Genomic DNA, 21417 nt, shown 5'->3' with positions numbered 1-21417 from the left:
GTGTCCACGGGACCACGTGGCTGAGCTGGTGTGAGAAAGACATGGGCTTTGGGGCAATGAAAGTGGGCATATCTTTTTTTAGCAATTTGGCAAAATCTGTTACATTTCAAAGCAAGCACATTCACTGACCCAAAATTCCACCCTCAGGAGTTTAGCCAAGAGAGATAGAGCAAAGATCGAGGCAGGAGCTATTTGTTGAAGTGTTACTTACCAGAGGGGAAGACTGAAAATGACCTTTACTGTGAGTCCTTAAGGGATATGTAAGTTAGAGCACATCCCAGCAGTGAAATATTATATAAAAAAAGTTCAGTCGCTCAGTCGTGTCCAACTCTTTGCGACCCCATGAATCACAGCACACCAGACCTCCCTGTCCATCACCAACTCCCGGAGTTCACTCAAACTCATGTCCATCGAGTCGGTGATGCCATCCAGCCATCTCATCCTCTGTTGTCCCCTTCCCCTCCTGCCCCCAGTCCCTCCCAGCATCAGGGTCTTTTCCAATGAGTCAACTCTTCACATGAGGTGGCCAAAGTATTGGAGTTTCAGCTTCAGCCTCAGTCCTTCCAAAGAACACCCAGGGCTGATCTTCTTTAGGATGGACTGGTTGAATCTCCTTGCAGTCCAAGGGACTCTCAAGAGTCTTCTCCAACACCACAGTTCAAAAGCATCAATTCTTCGCCGCTCAGCTTTCTTCACAGTCCAACTCTCACATCCAAACATGACCATTGAAAAACCATAGCCTTGACTAGATGGACCTTTGTTGGCAAGGTAATATCTCTGCTTTTGAATATGCTATCTAGGTTGGTCATAACTTTCCTTCCAAGGAGTAAGCGTCTTTTAATTTCATGGCTGCAATCACCATCTGCAGTGATTTTGGAGCCCAAAAAAATAAAGTCTGACACTGTTTCCACAGTTTCCCCATCTATTTCCCATGAAGTGATGGGACCGGATGCCATGATCTTAGTTTTCTGAATGTTGAGCTTTAAGCCAACTTTTTCACTCTCCTCTTTCACTTTCATCAAGAGGCTTTTTAGTTCCTCTTCACTTTCTGACATACGGGTGGTGTCATCTGCATATCTGAGGTTATTGATATTTCTCCCGCAATCTTGATTCCAGCTTGTGCTTCTTCCAGCCCAGCGTTTCTCATGATGTACTCTGCATAGAAGTTAAATAAGCAGGGTGGCAATAAACACCTTGACATACTCCTTTTCCTATTTGGAACCAGTCTGTTGTTCCATGTCCAGTTCTGACTGTTGCTTCCTGACCTGCATATAGGTTTCTCAAGAGGCAGATCAGGTGGTCTGGTGTTCCCATCTCTTTCAGAATTTTCCACAGTTTATTGTGATCCACACAGTGAAAAGCTTTGGCATAGTCAATAAAGCAGAAATAGATGTTTTTCTGGAACTCTCTTGCTTTTTCGATGAGCCAGCGGATGTTGGCAATTTGATCTCTGGTTCCTCTGCCTTTTCTAAATCCAGCTTGAACATCTGGAAGTTTACGGTTCACGTACTGCTGAAGCCTGGCTTGGAGAATTTGAGCATTACTTTACTAGCATGTGAGATGAGTGCAAATGTGCGGTAGTTTGAGCATTCTTTGGCATTGCCTTCTTTGGGATTAGAATGAAAACTGACCTTTTCCAGTCCTGTGGCCACTGCTGAGTTTTCCAAATGTGCTGACATATTGAGTGCAGCACTTTGACAGCATCATCTTTCAGGATTTGAAATCACTCAACTGGAATTCCATCACCTCCACTAGCTTTGTTCGTAGTGATGCTTTCTAAGGCCCACTTGACTTCACATTCCAGGATGTCTGGCTCTAGGTGAGTGATCACACCATTGTAATTATCTGGGTCATGAAGCTCTTTTTTGTACAGTTCTTCTGTGTATTCTTGCCACCTCTTAATATCTTCTGCTTCTGTTAGGTCCATACCATTTCTGTCCTCTATCGAGCCCATCTTTGCATGAAATATTCCCTTGGTATCTCTAATTTTCTTGAAGAGATCTCTAGTCTTTCCCATTCTGTTGTTTTCCTCTATTTCTTTGCATTGATCGCTGAGGAAAGCTTTCTTATCTCTTCTTGCTATTCTTTGGAACTCTGCATTCAGATGTTCATATCTTTCCTTTTCTCCTTTGCTTTTCTCTTCTCTTCTTTTCATAGCTATTTGTAAGGCCTCCTCAGACAGCCATTTTGCTTTTTTGCATTTCTTTTCCATGGGATGGTCTTGATCCCTGTCTCCTGTACAATGTCATGAACCTCTGTCCATAGTTCATCAGGCACTCTGTCTATCAGATCTAGTCCCTTAAATCTATTTCTCACTTCCAGCATATAATCATAAGGGATTTGATTTCGGTCATACCTGAATGGTCTAGTGGTTTTCCCTACTTTCTTCAATTTAAGTCTGAACAGCTCTCGGTCTTGTTTTTGCTGACTGTATAGAGCTTCTCCATCTTTGGCTGCAAAAAATATAATCAGTCTGATTTCAGTGTTGACTGTCTGGTGATGTCCATGTGTAGAGTCTTCTCTTGTGTTGTTGGAAGAGGGTGTTTGCTATGACCAGTGTGTTCTCTTGGCAAAACTCTATTAGCCTTTGCCCTGCTTCATTCCATACTCCAAGGCCAAATTTGCCTGTTACTCCTGGTGTTTCTTGACGTTCCAGTCCCCTCTAATGAAAAGGACATCTTTTTTGGGTGTTAGTTCTAAAAAGTCTTGTAGGTCTTCATAGAACCGTTCAATTTAAGCTCATAAAAAAAGTTAGATGCACCCAAAATTAAATTTTAAAAGATGTGAAAGTTTGTGATTATATATATAATATATATATATAGTCTCATGTTTAATATTCACAAATGTGACAAGTGCAGGGCCCTGGTGGCTCAGTGGTAAAGAACCTGCTGCCAACGCAGGGGACATGGCTTCAGTCCCTGGTCCGGGGAGATCCCAGATGCTGAGGGACAACTCAGCCCTGCTTAAGCCCTCAGCCCTAGAGCCTGTGCTTCATGACAGAATCCACTGCAGTGAGAAGCCTGCACAACATCATGAAGAGAAGCCCCTCTTCGCCACAACTAGAGAAAGTGTGCCCGCAGCAATGAAGACCCAGTGCAGCCATAAATAAATACATATATCTCTTTTTTTAAATGTGACAAATGCAAACAAACAAACAAAAAAGAGTTTGAGTATCATTACACCAGCTGAAGTTTACTGAGCACTCATAACATCGCATGGTTGGAGCAGGGTTTTCAGCCTTGTCCTCTGACTTCAGGCCGAGCCTCTGCCCTGCTGTCCTCTGACCCCTGGTGCCTCAAAGGCTTCCCATCGCCTTGGGGCATCTGGGGTGGAAGGGCCACAGTGAGGCTGTCCCTTCCTATCCATGTGTTTCTGTAGCATTGAATGTATTTATCATCACACATATCACTTCTAGAATCAGGAGAGAAATTAAGATTTAACAATAAGGAAAAACTGTTATTTTTTTCAACCCTCTCGGCCCACCCCTCCCCGCATACTTTGTTAGGGCCATTTGCCAGTTCAGGGAGGAGTTTCCCCCAAGTGAGGCCTACAGAGAAGGGAGTCACAGTGAGGAGCCCCTAGGGAAGGATGGAGCCCCCTGAGTACAGGGTCCACTCCAGCAAGCAGAGGCAGCAGCCCCCTGCTCTGGGAGAGTGAGATGGAGACCCTCTGAGGGCCTCTTGGGGCAGGATCAGCTGAGCAAGGGAGTGACAGAGAGCCACAGGAGGGGACCAGGAGAGCCTTGTTCCCAGAGGGAAACCCACACGTCCGAACAGAGGCAGGAGGCCTCCGGGGTGGGGTTTGCTTAGTCCAACACTGATACAGTTACCAAAGGCCAAGCCAGTCCCAGACTGCCTTGTGCAGATTTAGAAAACTCCAGACCTTGCTTCCATAGAGCTCACAGCGTCATCAGGAGGATTCAGTGGAACACAGTGTATGAAAAGAAAGCCGAACACACAGCAGAAACCGGTGAGGGGTGGGGGCTGTGACCTGATGCCTGAGCGCTGGAAGGTGGCAGAGCCAGGGCCGAACTCCAGATGTCCCAACTCAGCCCAGCGCTTATCTCACTCCACCTGGAGGGAGGAGGCAGCCTAGAGCAGGACCCCAGAAGTCAAAACCAACCCCGAGGGGATTAAGTTGCCACCCAGGAGGGCGTTTGGGGCCCCCACGCAAGTGCCAGCCTGCCGTCACCTCTCCCAGCCCTTCCACCGTCCCGTCCAGCCCCCACTGACTCAGACCAGTTGCAGCATCTCTGCCGGGAACCCAGCGCTGGCTCCTTCCTTCGCGGGATTATCTGAGGAGGCTGGGAACTTGCTCTGCTGCGTGCAGCGTTTTCCTCCTGGCCATGTGTACCCAGACTTTCTAAGAGCTGTCTGACGGGAACAGGGAGGCATTCTGCCCCCGACTTCGAGCGGCCATTTGAGATTCCATGAATGTCTCTGTCTGTGGGCAGCTGCCCCTCCCACCACGCCTCTAGGAAAAAGGCTCGGAGGCTCGAGGGTCACCTGTGGTACATCACTCTTTAACCAGCACACAACCATCTCTTCCTGCTTCAGTCTTTTATCACTAAAAATGGCAATAATAACTTCTTCAGAGGTTATAAAAACTAAATGGCATAAAACATTTGTTTGGCCTAGAGACAGACAAAAAGAAGGCAGTCAGTGAGTGGTAGCTGTTTGGATCAAAACCTTCATGTTAAAAAAGGAGGCAGAACAGCCCGGGGATAAAGTACATTGGCTTTGGAATCACACCACCTGTGTTCTGGTACAAGCTCCATCAGCTAGTGGCTGTGTGACCTTGGGAAAGTGACTTAACCTCTCTGGATTTCTTCATCTGTAAAGTGGCAATAGAATGACCCTTACTTCATAGGGTGGGTGTGAGCACGATGTTAGTCAAAATGTGCTAAAAGCTTAGCTCAGCTCCTGGCGCATTATAAATAATCAATTATGATAGCTGTTAATGTCACATTGTGGTCAATGTGTATGGGCTGCGGTTACAGGAAGACAGGAGTGGGAGAAGCTTTGAGGCTGGCGAGACAGAGGCCAGAGGCCTTGGCTCCAGGCCCAGCTCTGAAATGAACTCCTGGTGAGACCTGGGACAGCTCACCTGCCCTTTGGGCTGAGCCTTTATTTCCTCACTGAAAGGACACAAATAACCCCAAACTCACAGCGCTGTCTAAAGGCATAGTGTGAACTGGCATCACCACCGTCCTGAGAAGGGCTGTCTCTAATCCAGCATAAGCTAAGCTCATTCTCAAAGTGTGGTCCCCAGCCCAGCAGCACCAGCATCACTGGGAACTTGTTAGACATGTAAATTCCCAGACTCCACGCAGACTTGCTGAGTCAGACATTGTAGGAGTGGGGCCCAGCAATCCATGTTTTAGCAAGCTCCCCCGGTGCTTTGTTCTCTCAGGATTGAAAATCATGGCTGTAATGAGTCGGTGAGGTCTTACAGAGTGGAGGCTCAGGCTGGGGTGTGAAAAGACCCCACGTTGGTTGGCAGGGTGGCTCACAGGTACCAACACCTTCACCTCACTTTCAGGGCTCGATATCATTAGGCCCATCCTTGGCTGCCACTTTCTGTTTCATCTCTTCCAGCAGGGTTTTAGAGCAAGGCTGACCAATGACCAGCCTATGTGTGAATGAATGAATGTTTGTACTGGAGCATTGTTCATGGAAAGAAAAGCACACGTGCCCAACAGAGAAACATGAGTGCCCTGCAGCTGACTCCCACAGCATCCAGGGTGTGTGGAAGGGTCAGAGGTGACTGGAACAGGGGGCAGAGGCCTTGACTGCAAGCCTAGGGTAACCACTTTGTCCTGCAAACAATATGAGTACCAAGAGGGGTCTTTGTGGAAGACTATGACAGGGTCAGGACTAGGCTTGAGGAAGATCAAAGGTGCAGTCTCAGACCTGCCTAGTTCTGGGGGCCCCCACCCTGGATTCCACTCTGGGCTCTGCCACTTACGAGCTGCGGAGCCCTGGGGAAGGCGCTGGAGCTCGCCAGCCTCGCTTTCCTCACGTGTGAGAGGCATGGCAGTACCTCCCTCACTGGGCGGTTGTGAGATGGCTCTGTATCAAACGTGAGCCAAAACCTAACAGATACTGCAACTTAATTCATTTATTAAGGGGAAAAAAAGCTCTAATGTAAGGCGGCCACCCCCTATTTTTGGCCAAGTTGACTATAAACACAAGATATCACTGAAACAATCAGATATTCAGTTTATTAATTTAGACCCACATATGCTTAAAATTGTATTTTTGATATATAAAATAATATTGGGCTTCCCTCATAGCTCAGTTGGTAAAGAATCCACCTGCAATACAACAGACCTGGATTCAATCCCTGGGTTGGGAAGATCCCCTGGAGAAGGGAAAGGCTACCCACTCCAGTAAAATAATATATTAACCTAGAAATAAATTTAAATGCATTTTTAAAAACTAAAGTTGGGCTTTTCTCCTCCTCTTTTACCAATTGAACCTGGTAACCATTATAAGCATCTAAAACTAACATGAGTGAGATCCTTTCCTGCTGGTAAGACTTCCTAAAACAGTACCTTGTTGTTCAGAACAACCTAATAGGTCCAAAATAGTATGAACTTCTGGAAGACATGGATCCATTCCATAGAAGGACTGTCATTCGTTCTTTCCTGAGGGAAGTTGCATGGCATGTATGTGGTGTGCCCCACCGGTAGAGCCAGCTGCTGTGTGCCCAGGTGACAGCATTGGGTTTGCTCGGAGTCCTGTGTGCCTCAGAATTACCTCATTCCAGGCTCGTCACAGCCCTAGGAGGGAGGCACCGTAATTCACCCCATATTGCAGATGAGGAAACTGAGGCTTTCAAATTCACAAACTTGCTTAAGAGCCAGAACCGAGCTCATCACTGCTACCCTTTGTTCTTCCTAAGCTCACAGATAATGCGGAATAATTGGTGACAGTTATTCTTTTAATTGTGTATTAATGCAGCAGCTCCCAAGCACTAGTGAATAGGGTTTGGACTTCCTCAGCCGAGCTGCCAACAGCAAAGCCATGGCTGGCTGATGGCTTCTCCCTTCCATGGCCAGGTAGGATGCCCGTCCATTCCCGATTGGTTTCCAGGCAGCCATTCCCTTGAGCGAGAGGTTTCTTCCCACCCCCGCTTGCTGGCAGATCCCCTCCGCAGGGCAGCCCCTCTGCCGCGTGGTCTCCAGGGCCCAGTGTGTCTTCCTGATGCTCATCACCACTCGTTTCTTTCCTCCTCAGTTTAGGAGATAAGAGTGAGTAATTGTCTTTTATAGACACTGTAATGAAGCCTGTCATCACACAAAAGAAGTTTGCTAATAAAATAAATCAAAGCAGCAATGAAAATGAATGGGGAGCAAGCTTTTACAATTAGATTTGTACTTGTCTAGTGGCATGGTGCTTCCAGGGAGAAGACTGGTGCAGAGGAAACGGCACCAAGAAACAAGCTGGCAGAGCGTGTTCAGAAATTCCTTACGGTGGAACTGGGCTCCCTGCGCAGGCACAGGAGCAGAGGCTAGGGAGGGAGGCAAGAAGGCTGACGCAGAAACAGGCTGCAAGACGTCATCTCAGCGGCCCATCTTTGTCCCCATCCAAATACAACAGGGTCCTGGCCAAATGTGGGTGATCTGCACCGCCTCTCCCCTCTGCCCCCAGCGGGGCTCTTCTCTTGCCGCTGTGTTACCTGGGGGAGAGAAGAACCCCTCCGGCAGCCAGTCCCAGTGACTATGCCCCACCCGCCTGGCCCTGTCATCCTCCTGGTCAGTTTCAGGTACTGCCACCATGTCAGTCAGAAAAACAACATCATCTCTTTGAGCTTCACTTTCTCCATTTGGGAAATCGGGCCATAGGATATAAAACCGATGGTGTTGGGTGTATCATTTCAAGGCAGTGGTATTTCTCATCCGTTCGCAAAGAGCAGTGAGTAACACTAATCAGGTTTGCTGTGGCCGGGCATCAAGCTGAGTGCTCTTCACGGCTTGTCTCAGGCCGCCTCGGTAGCCTTGCACGGTGGCAGTGACCCTCATCCCCCAGGTCACGTGGCTGCGCTGGTGGCACTGGCATTAGAAGAGTGTCTGCTCACACCAGCGCCTTGCTGTGGTTCTTGTGGGCCTTGGGTGGCTGCTGCCCTCTGCTGTAAAGGGAGGGAGGTGGGGGGCCTGGAGGTACACAGGTAGGTGCCCTGGGCCAGGAGCTGAACCTGGAGTCCATCTCCCCGGCCCAGAGCAAGTCAGGACATAAGTCGATGCCTCTAGCTTTTATCATGTCCCTAGATGGAAAGTCCCCTGCAGTCTCGGGATCCTGCCAGATAACCAGGGACCACCACAGCGGGGTGGTGCTGCTGCGTATGGTGTGTTCTGAGTGGCCAGAGTGTGGTTTGTTTGGGGTTTTTAGGATTTATTTAATTTTTGGCTGTGGTGGGTCCTCATTGCTGCGTGTGGCCTTGCTCTAATTACGGCAAGCAGGGGCTACTCATTTCTCTTTGTGAAAGGATGAGAAATACAGTCGCCTTGAAACTATACAGTATTTGCCCTTTCACCCAACACTGTCGTGTTTTTTGTCTTCATATATCCTGTGGCCCGATTTCCCAAATGGAGAAAGTGAAGCTCAAAGAGATGATGTCGTTTTTCTGACTGACTTGGTGGCAGAACCTGAAACTGAAGCCACGCCATGGAAGTGGCTTCTCTTGTTGCAGAGCGCAGGCTGTAGGCATGTGGGCTTCAGTATTTGTAGGACAGGGGCTCCGTCGTTTGGGCTCTCGGGCTCTAGAGCTCTGGCTCAGTAGCTGTGGTGCAGTCTTAGTTGTCCTGCAGCACGTGGGATCTTCCTGGACCAGGGATCGGACCAGTGTCCCTTGTATTGCAAGGTGGATTCTTAACCACTGGACCACCAGGGAAGCTCCAGAGGGAGTTCTGAGGGGTTGGATGTACCCAGAGCTGCTCAGACCGCTCAGGTGCTCCCAGGGAACGCGGCAGTTGGCAGCAGCTTTCCCTGAACTGGTATGCATCTCTCGGAAGGCAGTTTGCATTCTGACTCAGCTGTCAGGTCTAGGGCAGGGAAGCCATTGTCCAAAACCAGGACTCCTCCTGGGCTCCGGACATCCTGGGAATCTGAGGGCATTTTGGCTGCCTCAGACCTCTCAGTAGATCAAGGTCATCCTCAGGAACCTTCAGGCTGATGGCCAGCATGGTCAGGGCCAAAGAATCCCGAGGTCACAGCACAGAGAAGGATCTGGAAATCCATCTGCATAAAGGAAGGCTCCTTGCCAGGCAAAGCCAGAGACACAGCCTCGTTAGCTAATGCAAGTTTAATATGGAGTTAAGAGAGCTGGATGCCAGCCTAGTCAACTGCCCAGAAGACATTCAAAATAGAACAGGGGAAGGCATGCCCCACCTGCTCCGTGCTGCTCCGCCTCCCACAAGGCAGGGGCGGCCCAGCGACCCGGCCAGTATCCGCCAGACAAAAGCATCACTTCCACATCAGTCACTCTGTATAAAGGAAGAGTTATTGTTATAGGATGCTGGCGCCTGATCAATATCTCCTGCTTTGAAAATAAACTTCTTGGCTTGGCCTTGACATTAATCTACCATCAGGAGCCCATTATCTCGAGACCAATGTTCTGTTCTATTGACTTGCTCGATTTTTTTTTTCTCCCCCAAGATCAGAATATAATCGCATTTCTCCAAGCAGCATTTCCACTAATTGCAGCCCCATATGTGCCTATCCCCTCATGGGATATGACTACTGCCTTGCCAGGGAGGCTTTCCCTGACAGGTGGGGGTAATGCAGCATATCCCATCTGTCTGTCCAATGAGTCCGTCCAGTTACCTTGCTTTAGCTTCTGTAGAGTGCACATCACTGTCTGAAAGTCCCTGTATTGGGTATCTGCTGCCACAGGAAAAAATAATCTCAAAGCAGCAGTAGACAGTTACTGTCTCAAAGTCTTGGAGGGTCAGGGATTTGGGAGTGGCTAAGTGAGATAGTTCTGCCTGGGTCTGTCACGCAGTTGTGTCAGCCAGGGCTGCAATCATCTGAAGGCTTGCCTGGGGCTGGAGGATCCACTTCTAAGCTGGCTTATTCACGTGGTGGGCTAGTCAGGACTCTTAGCAGGAGACCTCAGCCCCTCACAACCTATGCCTCTCCACGGGGTTGTTTGAGGGTCCTCACAATGTGGCTGCTGGCTGCCCCAAAGCAAGTGATCCCAGGGAGCAAGGTGGAAGCCAGTGTCCTTCATGGCCATCGTTTCTGTAGCATCTTGTTGGTTACACAGGTCAGTCTTCATTCGGCTCTTTTGGGAGGGAACTGCCTAAGGGTGCAAATGCTGGGACACGGGTCACTGGGGGGGCATCTCCAAGGCTGGCCACCACACTCCGCCTCCATGAGAGCAGGGGCCTTGGCCAGCTTACTCACTGCTGTACGTGCCCAGCACAGTGTTTAACATGTAGCAGGGACTCCACAAATATTAGCCAAATGTATGAACCCATCATTGCAGTATCTCACACCGCTGTGACTAGGTGCCAGGTCTTGTGGTAAGCTCCTCACCCAAAAGACCTCATCCCCTGAGCCTACCTCATTTCATCCTTTACAGATGAGGAAACTGAGCCTCGGAGAAGTTAGGTGCCATCATCCAAGTCACAAAGCTGGATAGTGATTGAGTCAGGATTTGAACCCAGGACCACCAGAAGAGGGTCTGTTTAGGCTGGGCCTCTAAGAGGGTTGACTATACTTGTTAATAATTCTCATATTTTGCCATCAGACCAGATTCCTACGCAGGGGATCTCTGATGCCAGTTATGAAGGGAGACTCAGGAGCAGCACCAGCTCCCACACTGCAGGCAGCAGTGCCCAGCTGCACAGCTTAGCAAGCCAGCCTGCAGGGGAGTCAGGGCAGGGGGAAAGGTGACTGCTCAGGATGACCCAGAGAGAGGTTTACAGGCCTAAAAGGGAACTCCAGCAGCCAATGCCAAAGTCAGCAAATACACAGCCTAGTCCCTACCAGCACAAAGTGCAAAGTGATCATCACAGTCCTTCCCATAGAGCCCTCCATGCCCCCTTATAATTCTGACACTTATCCAGAGCTCAGACTCTGGAGTCAGCTCAATTCAGTTCTGTTGAGTCACTCAGTCATGTCCAACTCTTTGCAACCCCATGGACTGCAGCATGCCAGGCCTCCCTGTCCATCACCAACTCCTGGAGTTTCAGTTCAGTTCAGTTCAGCCACTCAGTCGTGTCCAACTCTTTGCGACCCCATGAATCGCAGCACGCCAGGCCTCCCTGTCCATCACCAACTCCCGGAGTTCACTCAGACTCACGTCCCTCGAGTCAGTGATGCCATTCAGCCATCTCATCCTCTGTCGTCCCCTTCTCCTCCTGCCCCCAAGCCCTCCCAGCATCAGAGTCTTTTCCAATGAGTCAACTCTTCTCATGAGGTGGCCAAAGTATGGGAGTTTCAGCTTTAGCATCATTCCTTCCAAAGAAATCCCAGGGCTGATCTCCTTCAGAATGGACTGGTTGGATCTCCTTGCAGTTTAAGGGACTCTCAAGAGTCTTCTCCAACACCACAGTTCAAAAGCATCAATTCTTCGGCGCTCAGCCTTCTTCACAGTTCAACTCTCACATCCATACATGACCACAGGAAAAACCATAGCCTTGACTAGACGGACCTTTGTTGGCAAAGTAATGTCTCTGCTTTTGAATATGCTATCTAGGTTGGTCATAACTTTCCTTCCAAGGAGTAAGCGTCTTTTAATTTCATGGCGGAGTTTACTTAAACTCATGTCCATTGAGTCAGTGATGCCATCCAGCCATCTCATCCTCTGTCGTCCTCTTCTTCTGCCTTCAGTCTTTCCCAACATCAGGGTCTTTTCCAGTGAGTCAGTTCTTCACATCAGTTGGCCAAAGTATTGGAGTTTCAGCTTCAGCATCAGTCCTTCCAATGAATACTCAGGATTTCCTTTAGGATGGACTGGTTGTTTCTCCTTGCAGTCCAAGGGACTCTCAGGAGTCTTCTCCAACACCACGGTTCGAAAGCATCAATTCTTCGGCTTTCAGCTTTCTTCGGAGTCAGCTCAAATTGGGTTTAAATTTCTGGCTCTACCACATACTAACCCTGTGACCTCAGAGAGGTTTCTTAGCTTCTCTGAGCCTCAGTTTCTTAATCGGTAAAATGGAGCTCCATTACTACCTAACGTTATGTGTTTTCTGATGCGGCTTCCGTGAAGCTGTGCGTGTGAAGCTCACAGCAGAGTGTTTGGCCTGGAGTCAGCACTCGATGCCCTGAGCTGTTTTTGCTCTTGTCATCACTGTGTTTTCCTACATCCCTGGTTCTGTGAATGGGGGCTTTAGTACACAATCCAAGCTGATGCTTTCTAGGGATGCACGAAGGAATGCTGGCCTTTGAGGAGGCTGTGAACTGGGGGCAGAAATATCACCTCTCACTTCTCATCCCACAGGTATGGATGTGTGGAGGTCGCATGGAGGACATTCCCTGCTCCAGGGTGGGCCATATCTACAGGAAGTACGTGCCCTACAAGGTGCCTGCTGGAGTCAGCCTGGCCCGGGTAAGCTGGTAGCTTCCCTAGGGGGTGAGAGGTTGGCCTGTGACCATAAGCAGATAAGAGGCGCCCCATGCCCTAGGCCCTAGTGGTCCCCAGTGCTTGCTACATGTGAGGATGTGCACCGTCCCCACCCTCCAGGGAATTTCCTCAGGGTCCAGCGGTTGAGACTCCAAGCTTTCACTGCTAAGGGCATAGCTTCAAGCCCTGGTTGGGTAACTAAAATCTCACAAGCCGCACAGCACAACCAAAATAAATAAATAAGTGAAAAAATTTAAAACCTTACTTAAAGCCCTGCTTAATCACTTATTAGCTCTGTAACCTTGAGAGGCTTGCTCTTAGGCTCTATTTACTCCTCTGCTTCAAGGAAGCTCATTTTTTCCAACTCTTAGCATGGCCAGAAGAATTAAAGAGATAATTCAGTTTCCCAAAGTGTGACCAGGGAGGTGATTTTAGGTGGTAGACATAGGAACATTTTTATTTCCATGTGTTTAAATTATTGTGGATTAGTGTAGGAAATTCATGATTTCACAGACATTGTGACTTAGGATAAAGCTAAAGTTGGTGCCAAGTTAGACTAGGGGTGATTTAAAGAAACATGTTAGATAAAATTTAATATAGGTAGAGTGGCATGTCTGAGAAAGACAGATGGTACTTAGAGGTTCTCAGGTGGTGCTAGTGATAAAGAACCCACCTGCCAATGCAGAAGACATAAGAGACATGGGTTCAATCCCCGGGTTGGGGAGATCCCCTGGAGGAGGGCATGGCAACACATTCCAGTATTCTTGCCTGGCGAATCCCCATGGACAGAGGAGCCTGGTGGGCCACAGTTCATAAGGTCACAAAGAGTCAGACACAACTGAAGCAACTGAGCACGCACATGCATGAGATGGTATTTAAAAGGTCTGGGCACAGTGGTGGTTAATAAATGTTAGTGTCCTCTCCTCATCCCCTCTCCATTTTCATGCCAAAAATTCTATGTTAAACTGTTTTATTGCCTTAAAATGGTTTATATCAATCATCACTCTAATTAGTGGCCATTATCTACAAGTGGAAATAGCCAGAAATTTTTATTTGTTTTGTATTATTAATATTTCACTAAGCCATAATAATAAATTTTAAAATATTAAGAGTCTTGAAAAAATCAAGATGACTACAAAAGAACAATGAAAGTTGAGGAGGGGGAGCGGATCTCGGGGGGTAAAGAGCGCCAGGAGGTTTGGGGGATCTGGAAGGGTCACAGTATATCTTTGCCTCTTGGAGACCCCCACCCTAATCCTGAAGATCCCTCCTAACAGAGCCCCCCCTTGCCAGCCTGTTTGGCTTCAGTCCACACAGCCTCCTGCCCAGGCCACTGTCTCTCCCTCCCTTGTTACCCGACAATCAGCGATGTGCAGAATTGCAGCCCAGATCGAAAAAGCCCTTGTTCTGCAACTTACAATGAAGACCAAGACGGTCAGAGTGGCAGTAGTCTTCCGGGATGCTGGGCCGGGCTACTATAGGGACCAATGTCGACGGAAAAGAGAGCCAGCAGTGCCCTCTAGTGGTCGAAGATTCCAACGACAACCACACCAGCTATCCCTGCTTGGGACAGCCTGGTCCCATGCAGGTGTGAGTTCTAGTTCTGCAGGAGAGGCAGAAATCACATTTCCTCTGAAATACTGTTGGCAATTCCAGAAGAAGGTGCCAGGCAGAAAGTCCCCAGAGTCTCTCAGTAAGCCCAAGACTGCGACTCTTCCAGCTCCTGGGGACTGTGGGACCATTGAGACACCTCAGACCCCTGAGAAGGACCACTCCCAAACTATCCTTTCCCTGACCAGAGCTGTCATGCCAATATGACCCACCTGGGGAAGAGACACCATCACTCCCTGTGTTATTGACCCAAGGATGAACAAAAACTTCCTCTGAGCCGGGCCTTGTTCAAAGTTGGCATCTTACATATTTACCTCGCTTAGTTCTCACTTGTTTTTAATCCTCGTTTTAGAGATGAGGACAGTGAAATGTAAAGACACAAAGTAACTCAAGCCAGAATTCAAACCCACTTAGGTCTGACTGGTGCCTGGCACAGAGTGATTATCATTTAAATAGTGACCGCTATTGTTAATACCCGGAGAAGGCCAATGGCACCCCACTCCAGTACTCTTGCCTGGAAAATCCCATGGATGGAGGAGCCTGGTAGGCTGCAGTCCATGGGGTCGCTAAGAGTCGGACATGACTGAGTGACTTCCCTTTCACTTTTCACTTTCATGCATTGGAGTAGGAAATGGCAACCCACTCCAGTGTTCTTGCCTGGAGAATCCCAGGGACGGGGGAGCCTGGTGGGCTTCCTGTCTATGGGGTCGCACAGAGTCGGACACGACTGAAGTGACTTAGCAGTAGCATTGTTATTACCAGTATGTGTTGGCATCAGTATTAACAAGGCTGGGAAGTTGATTTCAGTGTCTTATCTGAATTCTGTGTTTTAACATTTTAGCTTCTTTTTTCACCTGTCACTACTGAGTCAATTGGCTTTAAACCAGTTAGCAATATGCGTGGTGCTGATGTAGGCTGACAGGACCAAAGGTGCCTCAGTCAAGGTCTCCTGACGTTTTATCACAGTATCTAACTATTTTTGCTTAGTTCCAGATCATAATTTACATGTTTTCTCAGTGTTTTATCAACCAGGTCCTTCTAGAGCATTATCTCCTAGAACATCATACTGATAGATTTGAGAAGAGATATTCTGAAAGCCCCAAGACAGCCAGATAAAGAGGAAAACCAAAATCTTACTGAAGGTGTACAGACTCGGAAGGACAGAGCCAGGCAGCAGTAGAGCAGCAATTCAGGGAGAATGAAGTGGCCACCAGCTTGCCTGCCTCAAGAACCAGTAACCAGTCAGTTTGTTCACTAAATTTGCTAAGATCCTTCTCACCTGTGCCTCTGGCCAAGGGGTCTTTGGGAAGGCAGTAACAGAAACCCATTCAAGCCCGATGAAGCAAAAGTTGACTTTTGTTTAGAGACTTATTCCAAGATTCCGGGCAAAGCTCTGTGATCCAAGCATAAGAAAAGCAAGGGGAGCCTCAGGTAGGACTGGAACCCAAAACTAGAAAGGTGTTGTTCAGTCACTAACTCGTGTCCAACTCTGCAACCCCATGGACTGTAGCCCGCCAGGCTCTGTCTATGGGATTTCCCAGGAAAGAATATTGGAGTCAGTTGCCATTGCCTTCTCCAAGAGATCTTCTCAATGAGGGATCAAAGGAAGGTGCTCGATCCCTAGGCTGGGAAGATCCCCTGGAGAAGGGAACAGCTCCCACTCCAGTATTCTGGCCTGGAGAATTCCATGGACTACAGTCCATGGGGTCACAAAGAGTCGGACACGACTGAGCAACTTTCACTTTAGCCCACTAAAATCTCAAGAGTCCTTTTCATGACTCTAGCAAGGGGAGAAGTAATAGACATAAATGTAAAGGTCCTTACTTTGGTCCAGTAACTGTACCAAAGCTCAAGATCTGGGAGAAATGACTTACTAAAGCCATCTGGAAAATATAATACTCATTAAAATAGTAATTTAAGTATCAGTTAAAATTAGAATATTATTTTATTTGATCCTTTAAAAAGAACACTGGTGAATTTCAGCACCTTTCCTTGGTCAGTTTAGCCATCCTTACCTGTGGTTGGAGAGGAAACCATGATGGTCCCTCATCATCTCTGTGGCTTCAGATAACCAGTGAGCCAGAGGACCTGGGTGGAAGACCAGGAAAAGGAGAGTGTTCACATGTGCTGGCCCCTTTGGGCCTTCAGCTTCTCAACACGGTTGCTTTTTATTGTTGTTATTTGGGGTTTTTTTTTAGCAGAAGGTGGGGGAGACTGCACTGCATGGCTTGTGGGATCTTAGTTCCCCAACCAAGGATTGAACATGGGCCCTCAGGAGTGAGAGTGTGGAGTCCTAACCACCAAACTGCCAGGGAACTCCCAGGGCAGTTTTAAATTAAACCTAGCCCTGCCGTGCAAGGGCCTGGCAGGGATAACAATGTTCCAGAATTGATTGCTGACCCACTGTCAACCTCTTCAGCACTCAAAAAAAAATGAGGCAGCAGCAAGAAATTTTGTAGTTTCCTACTCCCAGACTCAGAGCCAGCAAAAGTGAGGAGTTTCAGCTTCAATACCAAGGTTTCCCTTCTCCTTACTCAGCAGTCAGCAAAGTATTTTTGTGTGACCTATGAGCTTAGAATAGTTTTTACATTTTTAAATAGCTTAGGGGGAAAAAATCAAAATAATAATAATATTTTGTGACACATGAAAAATCCAATTTTAGAGTCCATAAAGTTTGATCAGAACACAACCACACCCATTCATTTATGCAGTGTCTAGGGCTGCTTTATAGCAACATCAGAGCTGAGACCACATGGTCTGCAATGCCTAAAATGTTTACTGTCTGGCCCTTTACAGAAAACATTTGCCAACTGCAGCCTTACCTTCTGCTTCTAGGGCAGTCATGTGTGTGTCATAGTATGCTAACTCACTTTTATTCTTCAGGAGGAAATCTGGATTAGAGAAGGGGGAAAATTATATGATAAATCCTAGAGAATAAAATGGGAGGGGAGCGGTATCCTGGCAACAGCCTGGAGTTGGAGGAAGATGTTTAAGAGCAGGGAAGTTCCCCTGAACTCTGATGTTTTGCTCTTCCAAGCCAAGTAAGAGGTTGTCAGCAGGTGGAATCTACACTGCAGAGGTAGTGAGAGATTTTCATCACAGTTACACAGAAGAATTCACTTTTCCTTTCTTTTCCAGTCTACTCATAAACAGGATATTTCCTCACCTCTTGCTGCTTTGACTTGCGAGTAATAATGGTTGTCATTCTTTTTATTATCTTTGTGCCTCATAATAATGTGGCAGCAACCTTAACACCTCAAAGGATTGTTAAAAATGCTAGCTGCTGAGGGAATTTTACCTCCTGGTTGCAAGTTGTAATTCATTTTTACCAACCAACTTGGGCAGAACTCTTAGTTGAATGTGACAAAAACCCAACTAAAATTGGGTTAAGCAGAAAGCCAAGTTACTGACCCATGTAAATGGAAAGCTCTGTGCTAGTTGTGGCTTCAGACAAGGCTGGATTCTGGAACTAAAAGAATAATGTGTTCCTGGCTCTAACCCTCAGCTCTGCCTCATTCTGGGATGACCTAACCTTGGACGGGGTTTTCAAATGGCCCAACACCTCTCCCTGGCATCTTACCCGTCGGATCTTACCCAGCAATTCTTCCAGGACTAATGCCTCTTGATTCTGATTGGCTAGACCAAGGTCACATGCTCATTCCTGACCAATCCCTATGTCCCCACTATCTATATTCCCATTGGCCAGGCTGGGTCACATGGCTTTCCTTCAGCCATCTAAAATAAAAGGCAGGGGTGGGTCCCCAAATTCAGTGGGAGGCAATCTCCAGGAAGGAAGGGGCACAAGATGGTCAAGAAAACCAGCAGCAGTGTACTTACTCAACCGTAAGCTATAGAGCCCTTAAAATGTTGATTTAAAAAATGGAAATACTGAAGGTTTAAAAACAGTCTGGCTACAGTCCTTAATAGAACATAAAATAAGAAAGGTTGACCTCAACCTCACAGACCCTTTGCACCCCCTGCCCTCCTTGACCCTACGGAGAGCCTGACCCTTGCACCTGCCGGTCTCCTTCAGAACCTGAAGCGAGTGGCAGAGGTGTGGATGGACGAGTACGCGGAGCACATCTACCAGCGCCGCCCGGAGTACCGCCACCTCTCCGCTGGGGACGTGACTGCCCAGAAAAAGCTCCGTAGCTCCCTGAACTGCAAGAGTTTCAAGTGGTTTATGACCAAGATCGCCTGGGATCTGCCCCAATTCTACCCACCCGTGGAGCCCCCGGCCGCAGCCTGGGGTGAGGTGAGTGTGAAGGCTAGGGCCCGCCACATAAATAGGTCTCAAGTCAAAATGCATGTGCAGGGTCCACAATTTAGAGAAAAAGTGGTGGTAACACAACACTGTAAATCAACTACATTTCAATAAAAATTAAAATAATAATAAAAAAGCTTAGCGTCATCTAGAAAGTGCCAGTAGAGGTATAACATATAAAACTTTCTCCTTTCCTTCGCTGGTCTCTCTTAGCCTTGGGGGTGGTGGTTTTTGTTTGTTCACTATTTAATGTTACAAGTAGAAAAAAATTAAAACTTTAAATTATTAGCATGAATTTTACTATTCATCTTTATGTTCTGCTGTGCCAGTTTTAAAGGCAAAGAGAACATTCAATTTGTGCACAACTGGTGAAATTTCACAATCCATGTTTCAGACCTCACCCATGCATGTGTATTTCTTACCAGAGCTGTAGAAACACAGCACAGAACTAACTCAGCTGTATTTATTTCACTTCTTGATAATGCACACATCCTATCAACATCTTACTGATGAGTGAGAAAGAGCTGAAGGAAGAGGAACTCTAGGTTGCCCCCTCCTTCCCCTTGTTTCTGTGCTATTTGCTGCTGAAGTAGTTGGGTCATCCAGGGAATTAACGCAAGGAAGAAAGGACATAGACTTCCCTGGGGGTCCAGTGGTTAAGAATCTGCCTTCCAATGTCAGGGACTCAGTTTTGATCCCTGGTCTGGGAAGGTTCCACATGCTGCAGGGCAACTAAGACCCCGTGACCCAAGTACTGTAGCCCAGGCGCCCTAGAGCCTGTGCTCGGCAACAAGAGAAGCCGCCACAATGAGAAGCCTGCACACCGCAGTGAAGACCCAGTGCAGCCGGAACGAAAGGACACGATAGGGTTTCCCAGTCCCTCCTGTGTCTCAGACACGTTCCTTTGTGAAGCTGAAGCCGGTTCTGGTTGGAAAGGAGGGTGTAGCCTCTGGGACAGGCCAGCACCCCCGCTTAGTCACAGCTGTGACACCCTCAGACCCTACTTGCTTTGAGTGTTGCTGAGTTCCCATGCCTGTGGGGGACCCAGGGACTCTGTGCTGCAGGGACTCAGAGATGCTATATGTGAGCTCAGCAGAGAGGAACAACAGGTGCTCATGGAGTCCGTGTCACCTCTGCCCATGCGCATGCTCTGTTATCCCATGAGATTTCACTTACAGGTCCAAAGGTAAAATTATTAGGACATTTAAGGCAGTGACAGCAGAGCTTTAAACCAAACATGGACTCTGAGTAAGGAGCCCTGTGCCGCTGCCCTTCTCACACACCCAAGAAGCTGGTCCCGCTGGAGGAGGCAGACAGTCAGTCCATCACCACATCCCGGCTCCTGGGTCTCTGGCTGAGAGGACCACTCAGAGATGGGTATAAGGGGATTGTGGAGGGGGAGTATACATGTTGGGGCTCCTTCTGTTGTAAGTGACAGAGTCCATTCTAAGGTGGAAAGGGGGTGATTGATTCTCATAGAAATAGTGGGTAACTGTGGCTTCAACTGTGAACACCTGGATCCAGGGGGTTTGAATGACGTCAGCCTCTTTTTTTCCTACTTAACTGTGCTTCCTTGTGTGTTGTCCTCATGCCGAAAGTAGCAAGGTAGCTCCCGGAAACCTCAGGCTGAGAGAGCCCCAGCTTGGCCCACCTAGCAGGAAGTGAACACCTCTTTCCCAGTAGAGTCAGCAAAGGTCGATTGAAGTCTTACTCTTGGATCCGCATGAATCACTGTGGCCTTTGGAAAAAGAGGGGACAAGGGTGGGGTGGATGTTCTGACCACGGGATGGGCCACAACACCCAGGAGAGAAGTGTGTTGGGCTGCAGACACACGAGGTGTCACTTGTTCAGCCAATTAGAGAGACCTTTCCCCGCTAAGCCCTCTGCCTGGCCCCACCCGACACCACGTGAGTTTTCTAGATGAGGTGCCTCTTGATTTCCCTTGTGAAGCTCTTCATTTCTTTGCCACCTCATTGGCTTTCTCCCCCATGTTAGTTCAGGTCCTCTAGGAAGCAGGCACCAAGAGGGAATTAGGCCAGCAAGAGACTTACTGGGGCTTCGCCCGGGAGAAGTGAGCAGGGAGGCGAGGAGAGGCGAGCAAGAGACTTACTGGGGCATTGCCGAGAGACGTGAGCAGGGAGGCGAGGAGAGCTGCCAGACCGGCGGGCTGCCCTCTGGAAGAGGAGAGGAAAAGGAGAGCAGCAGGAGGAAGCCCCAGCCGCAAGTGAGGCTTTGAGGAAGTCTGGCTATGTTAATGAGCAGTCTTCAGGCGAATCACCTGCCAGAGGAGTCCTCCTCCCCGGGGGACGGGCCTGCCTCTCTCGGGCCCTGCTGGAGGCAGCCCAGGGGAGCGTAGCCTCCCCCGACACAGTGCAGCTCACAGCAGTGGGGTGGTGAGACTGCCTGCAGCTGGACACTGGAGCGGGCCTTTCCCCTGCCCCGCCACACACACCCTCCACCCCTCCATCACATGAGGAGCCGTGTCTGTGAGGTTGGAGCTACGCGATGTGACGCCGGCACCTAGCACAGTGGCCTGCCTGCCGTCGATGCTGACTGACCAGCGCATGCTGAAGCCCCTGCACTCACAGGGCATCCTCCCCTTCCTTAGTGAGACTCTGTTCCTCTTTGGAGCCTCCCATTCACCTGCCCCAAGGCCCAAGAGCAAAGACCCTACACCTTTTCTAAAGTGGTCTTCAAGGTATAGCCTTTACATCACCTGGAATGAGGATAAAATTTGATTCCTGAACCTTCTGGGTCAAATTCTCTGGGAGAAGAGGCAGGAGTCCTCTTGTTCACACCCCCTCCCCTCCAGGTCCCAGCCCCACCCCAGGACTCTACACGCTCTAATTCAAACCAAGGTTGAGTGGAGCTGCTCTTTGTGTTCCCTTATTAACAGGTTCTGTCCTGCCCACCAGTTCAGGACGAACTTCATTAGGAGAATTCACAGCTCAGCCCACTGACATCCTCTA

General features: G+C 48.5%; 1 protein-coding gene and 1 long non-coding RNA gene across 4 annotated transcripts in view; one reads left to right on the top strand and one right to left on the bottom strand.

Moving 5' to 3' along the window:
- The window catches only part of GALNT10 (polypeptide N-acetylgalactosaminyltransferase 10), a 222017-nt gene that overhangs the window by 191006 nt on the left and 9594 nt on the right, over window positions 1–21417 (top strand). For both annotated transcript variants that reach the window (XM_006072971.4, XM_044947428.2), the window contains exons 8-9: window positions 12451–12558; window positions 18218–18439. In XM_006072971.4, the coding sequence (XP_006073033.2) occupies window positions 12451–12558; window positions 18218–18439 (330 nt within the window). The remainder of the gene's footprint in view (window positions 1–12450; window positions 12559–18217; window positions 18440–21417) is intronic.
- On the bottom strand, window positions 7564–20694 carry LOC112586858. 2 transcript variants are annotated; one of them, XR_003111328.3, is made up of 5 exons: window positions 20559–20694; window positions 20013–20186; window positions 16200–16272; window positions 9393–9487; window positions 7564–7683 (listed from the first exon to the last, which is right to left on the bottom strand). It is a non-coding gene; the product is annotated as an uncharacterized LOC112586858 (long non-coding RNA). The 2 variants fall into 2 exon arrangements; XR_006553268.2 differs by having other exon boundaries at window positions 20500–20634.

Source organism: Bubalus bubalis, chromosome 9 (assembly GCF_019923935.1).
Source record: "Bubalus bubalis isolate 160015118507 breed Murrah chromosome 9, NDDB_SH_1, whole genome shotgun sequence".
Classification (NCBI taxonomy): domain Eukaryota; kingdom Metazoa; phylum Chordata; class Mammalia; order Artiodactyla; family Bovidae; genus Bubalus; species Bubalus bubalis.
The sequence above is the reverse complement of the archived record's forward strand: the minus strand, read 5'-3'. Positions and strand labels throughout refer to the sequence as shown.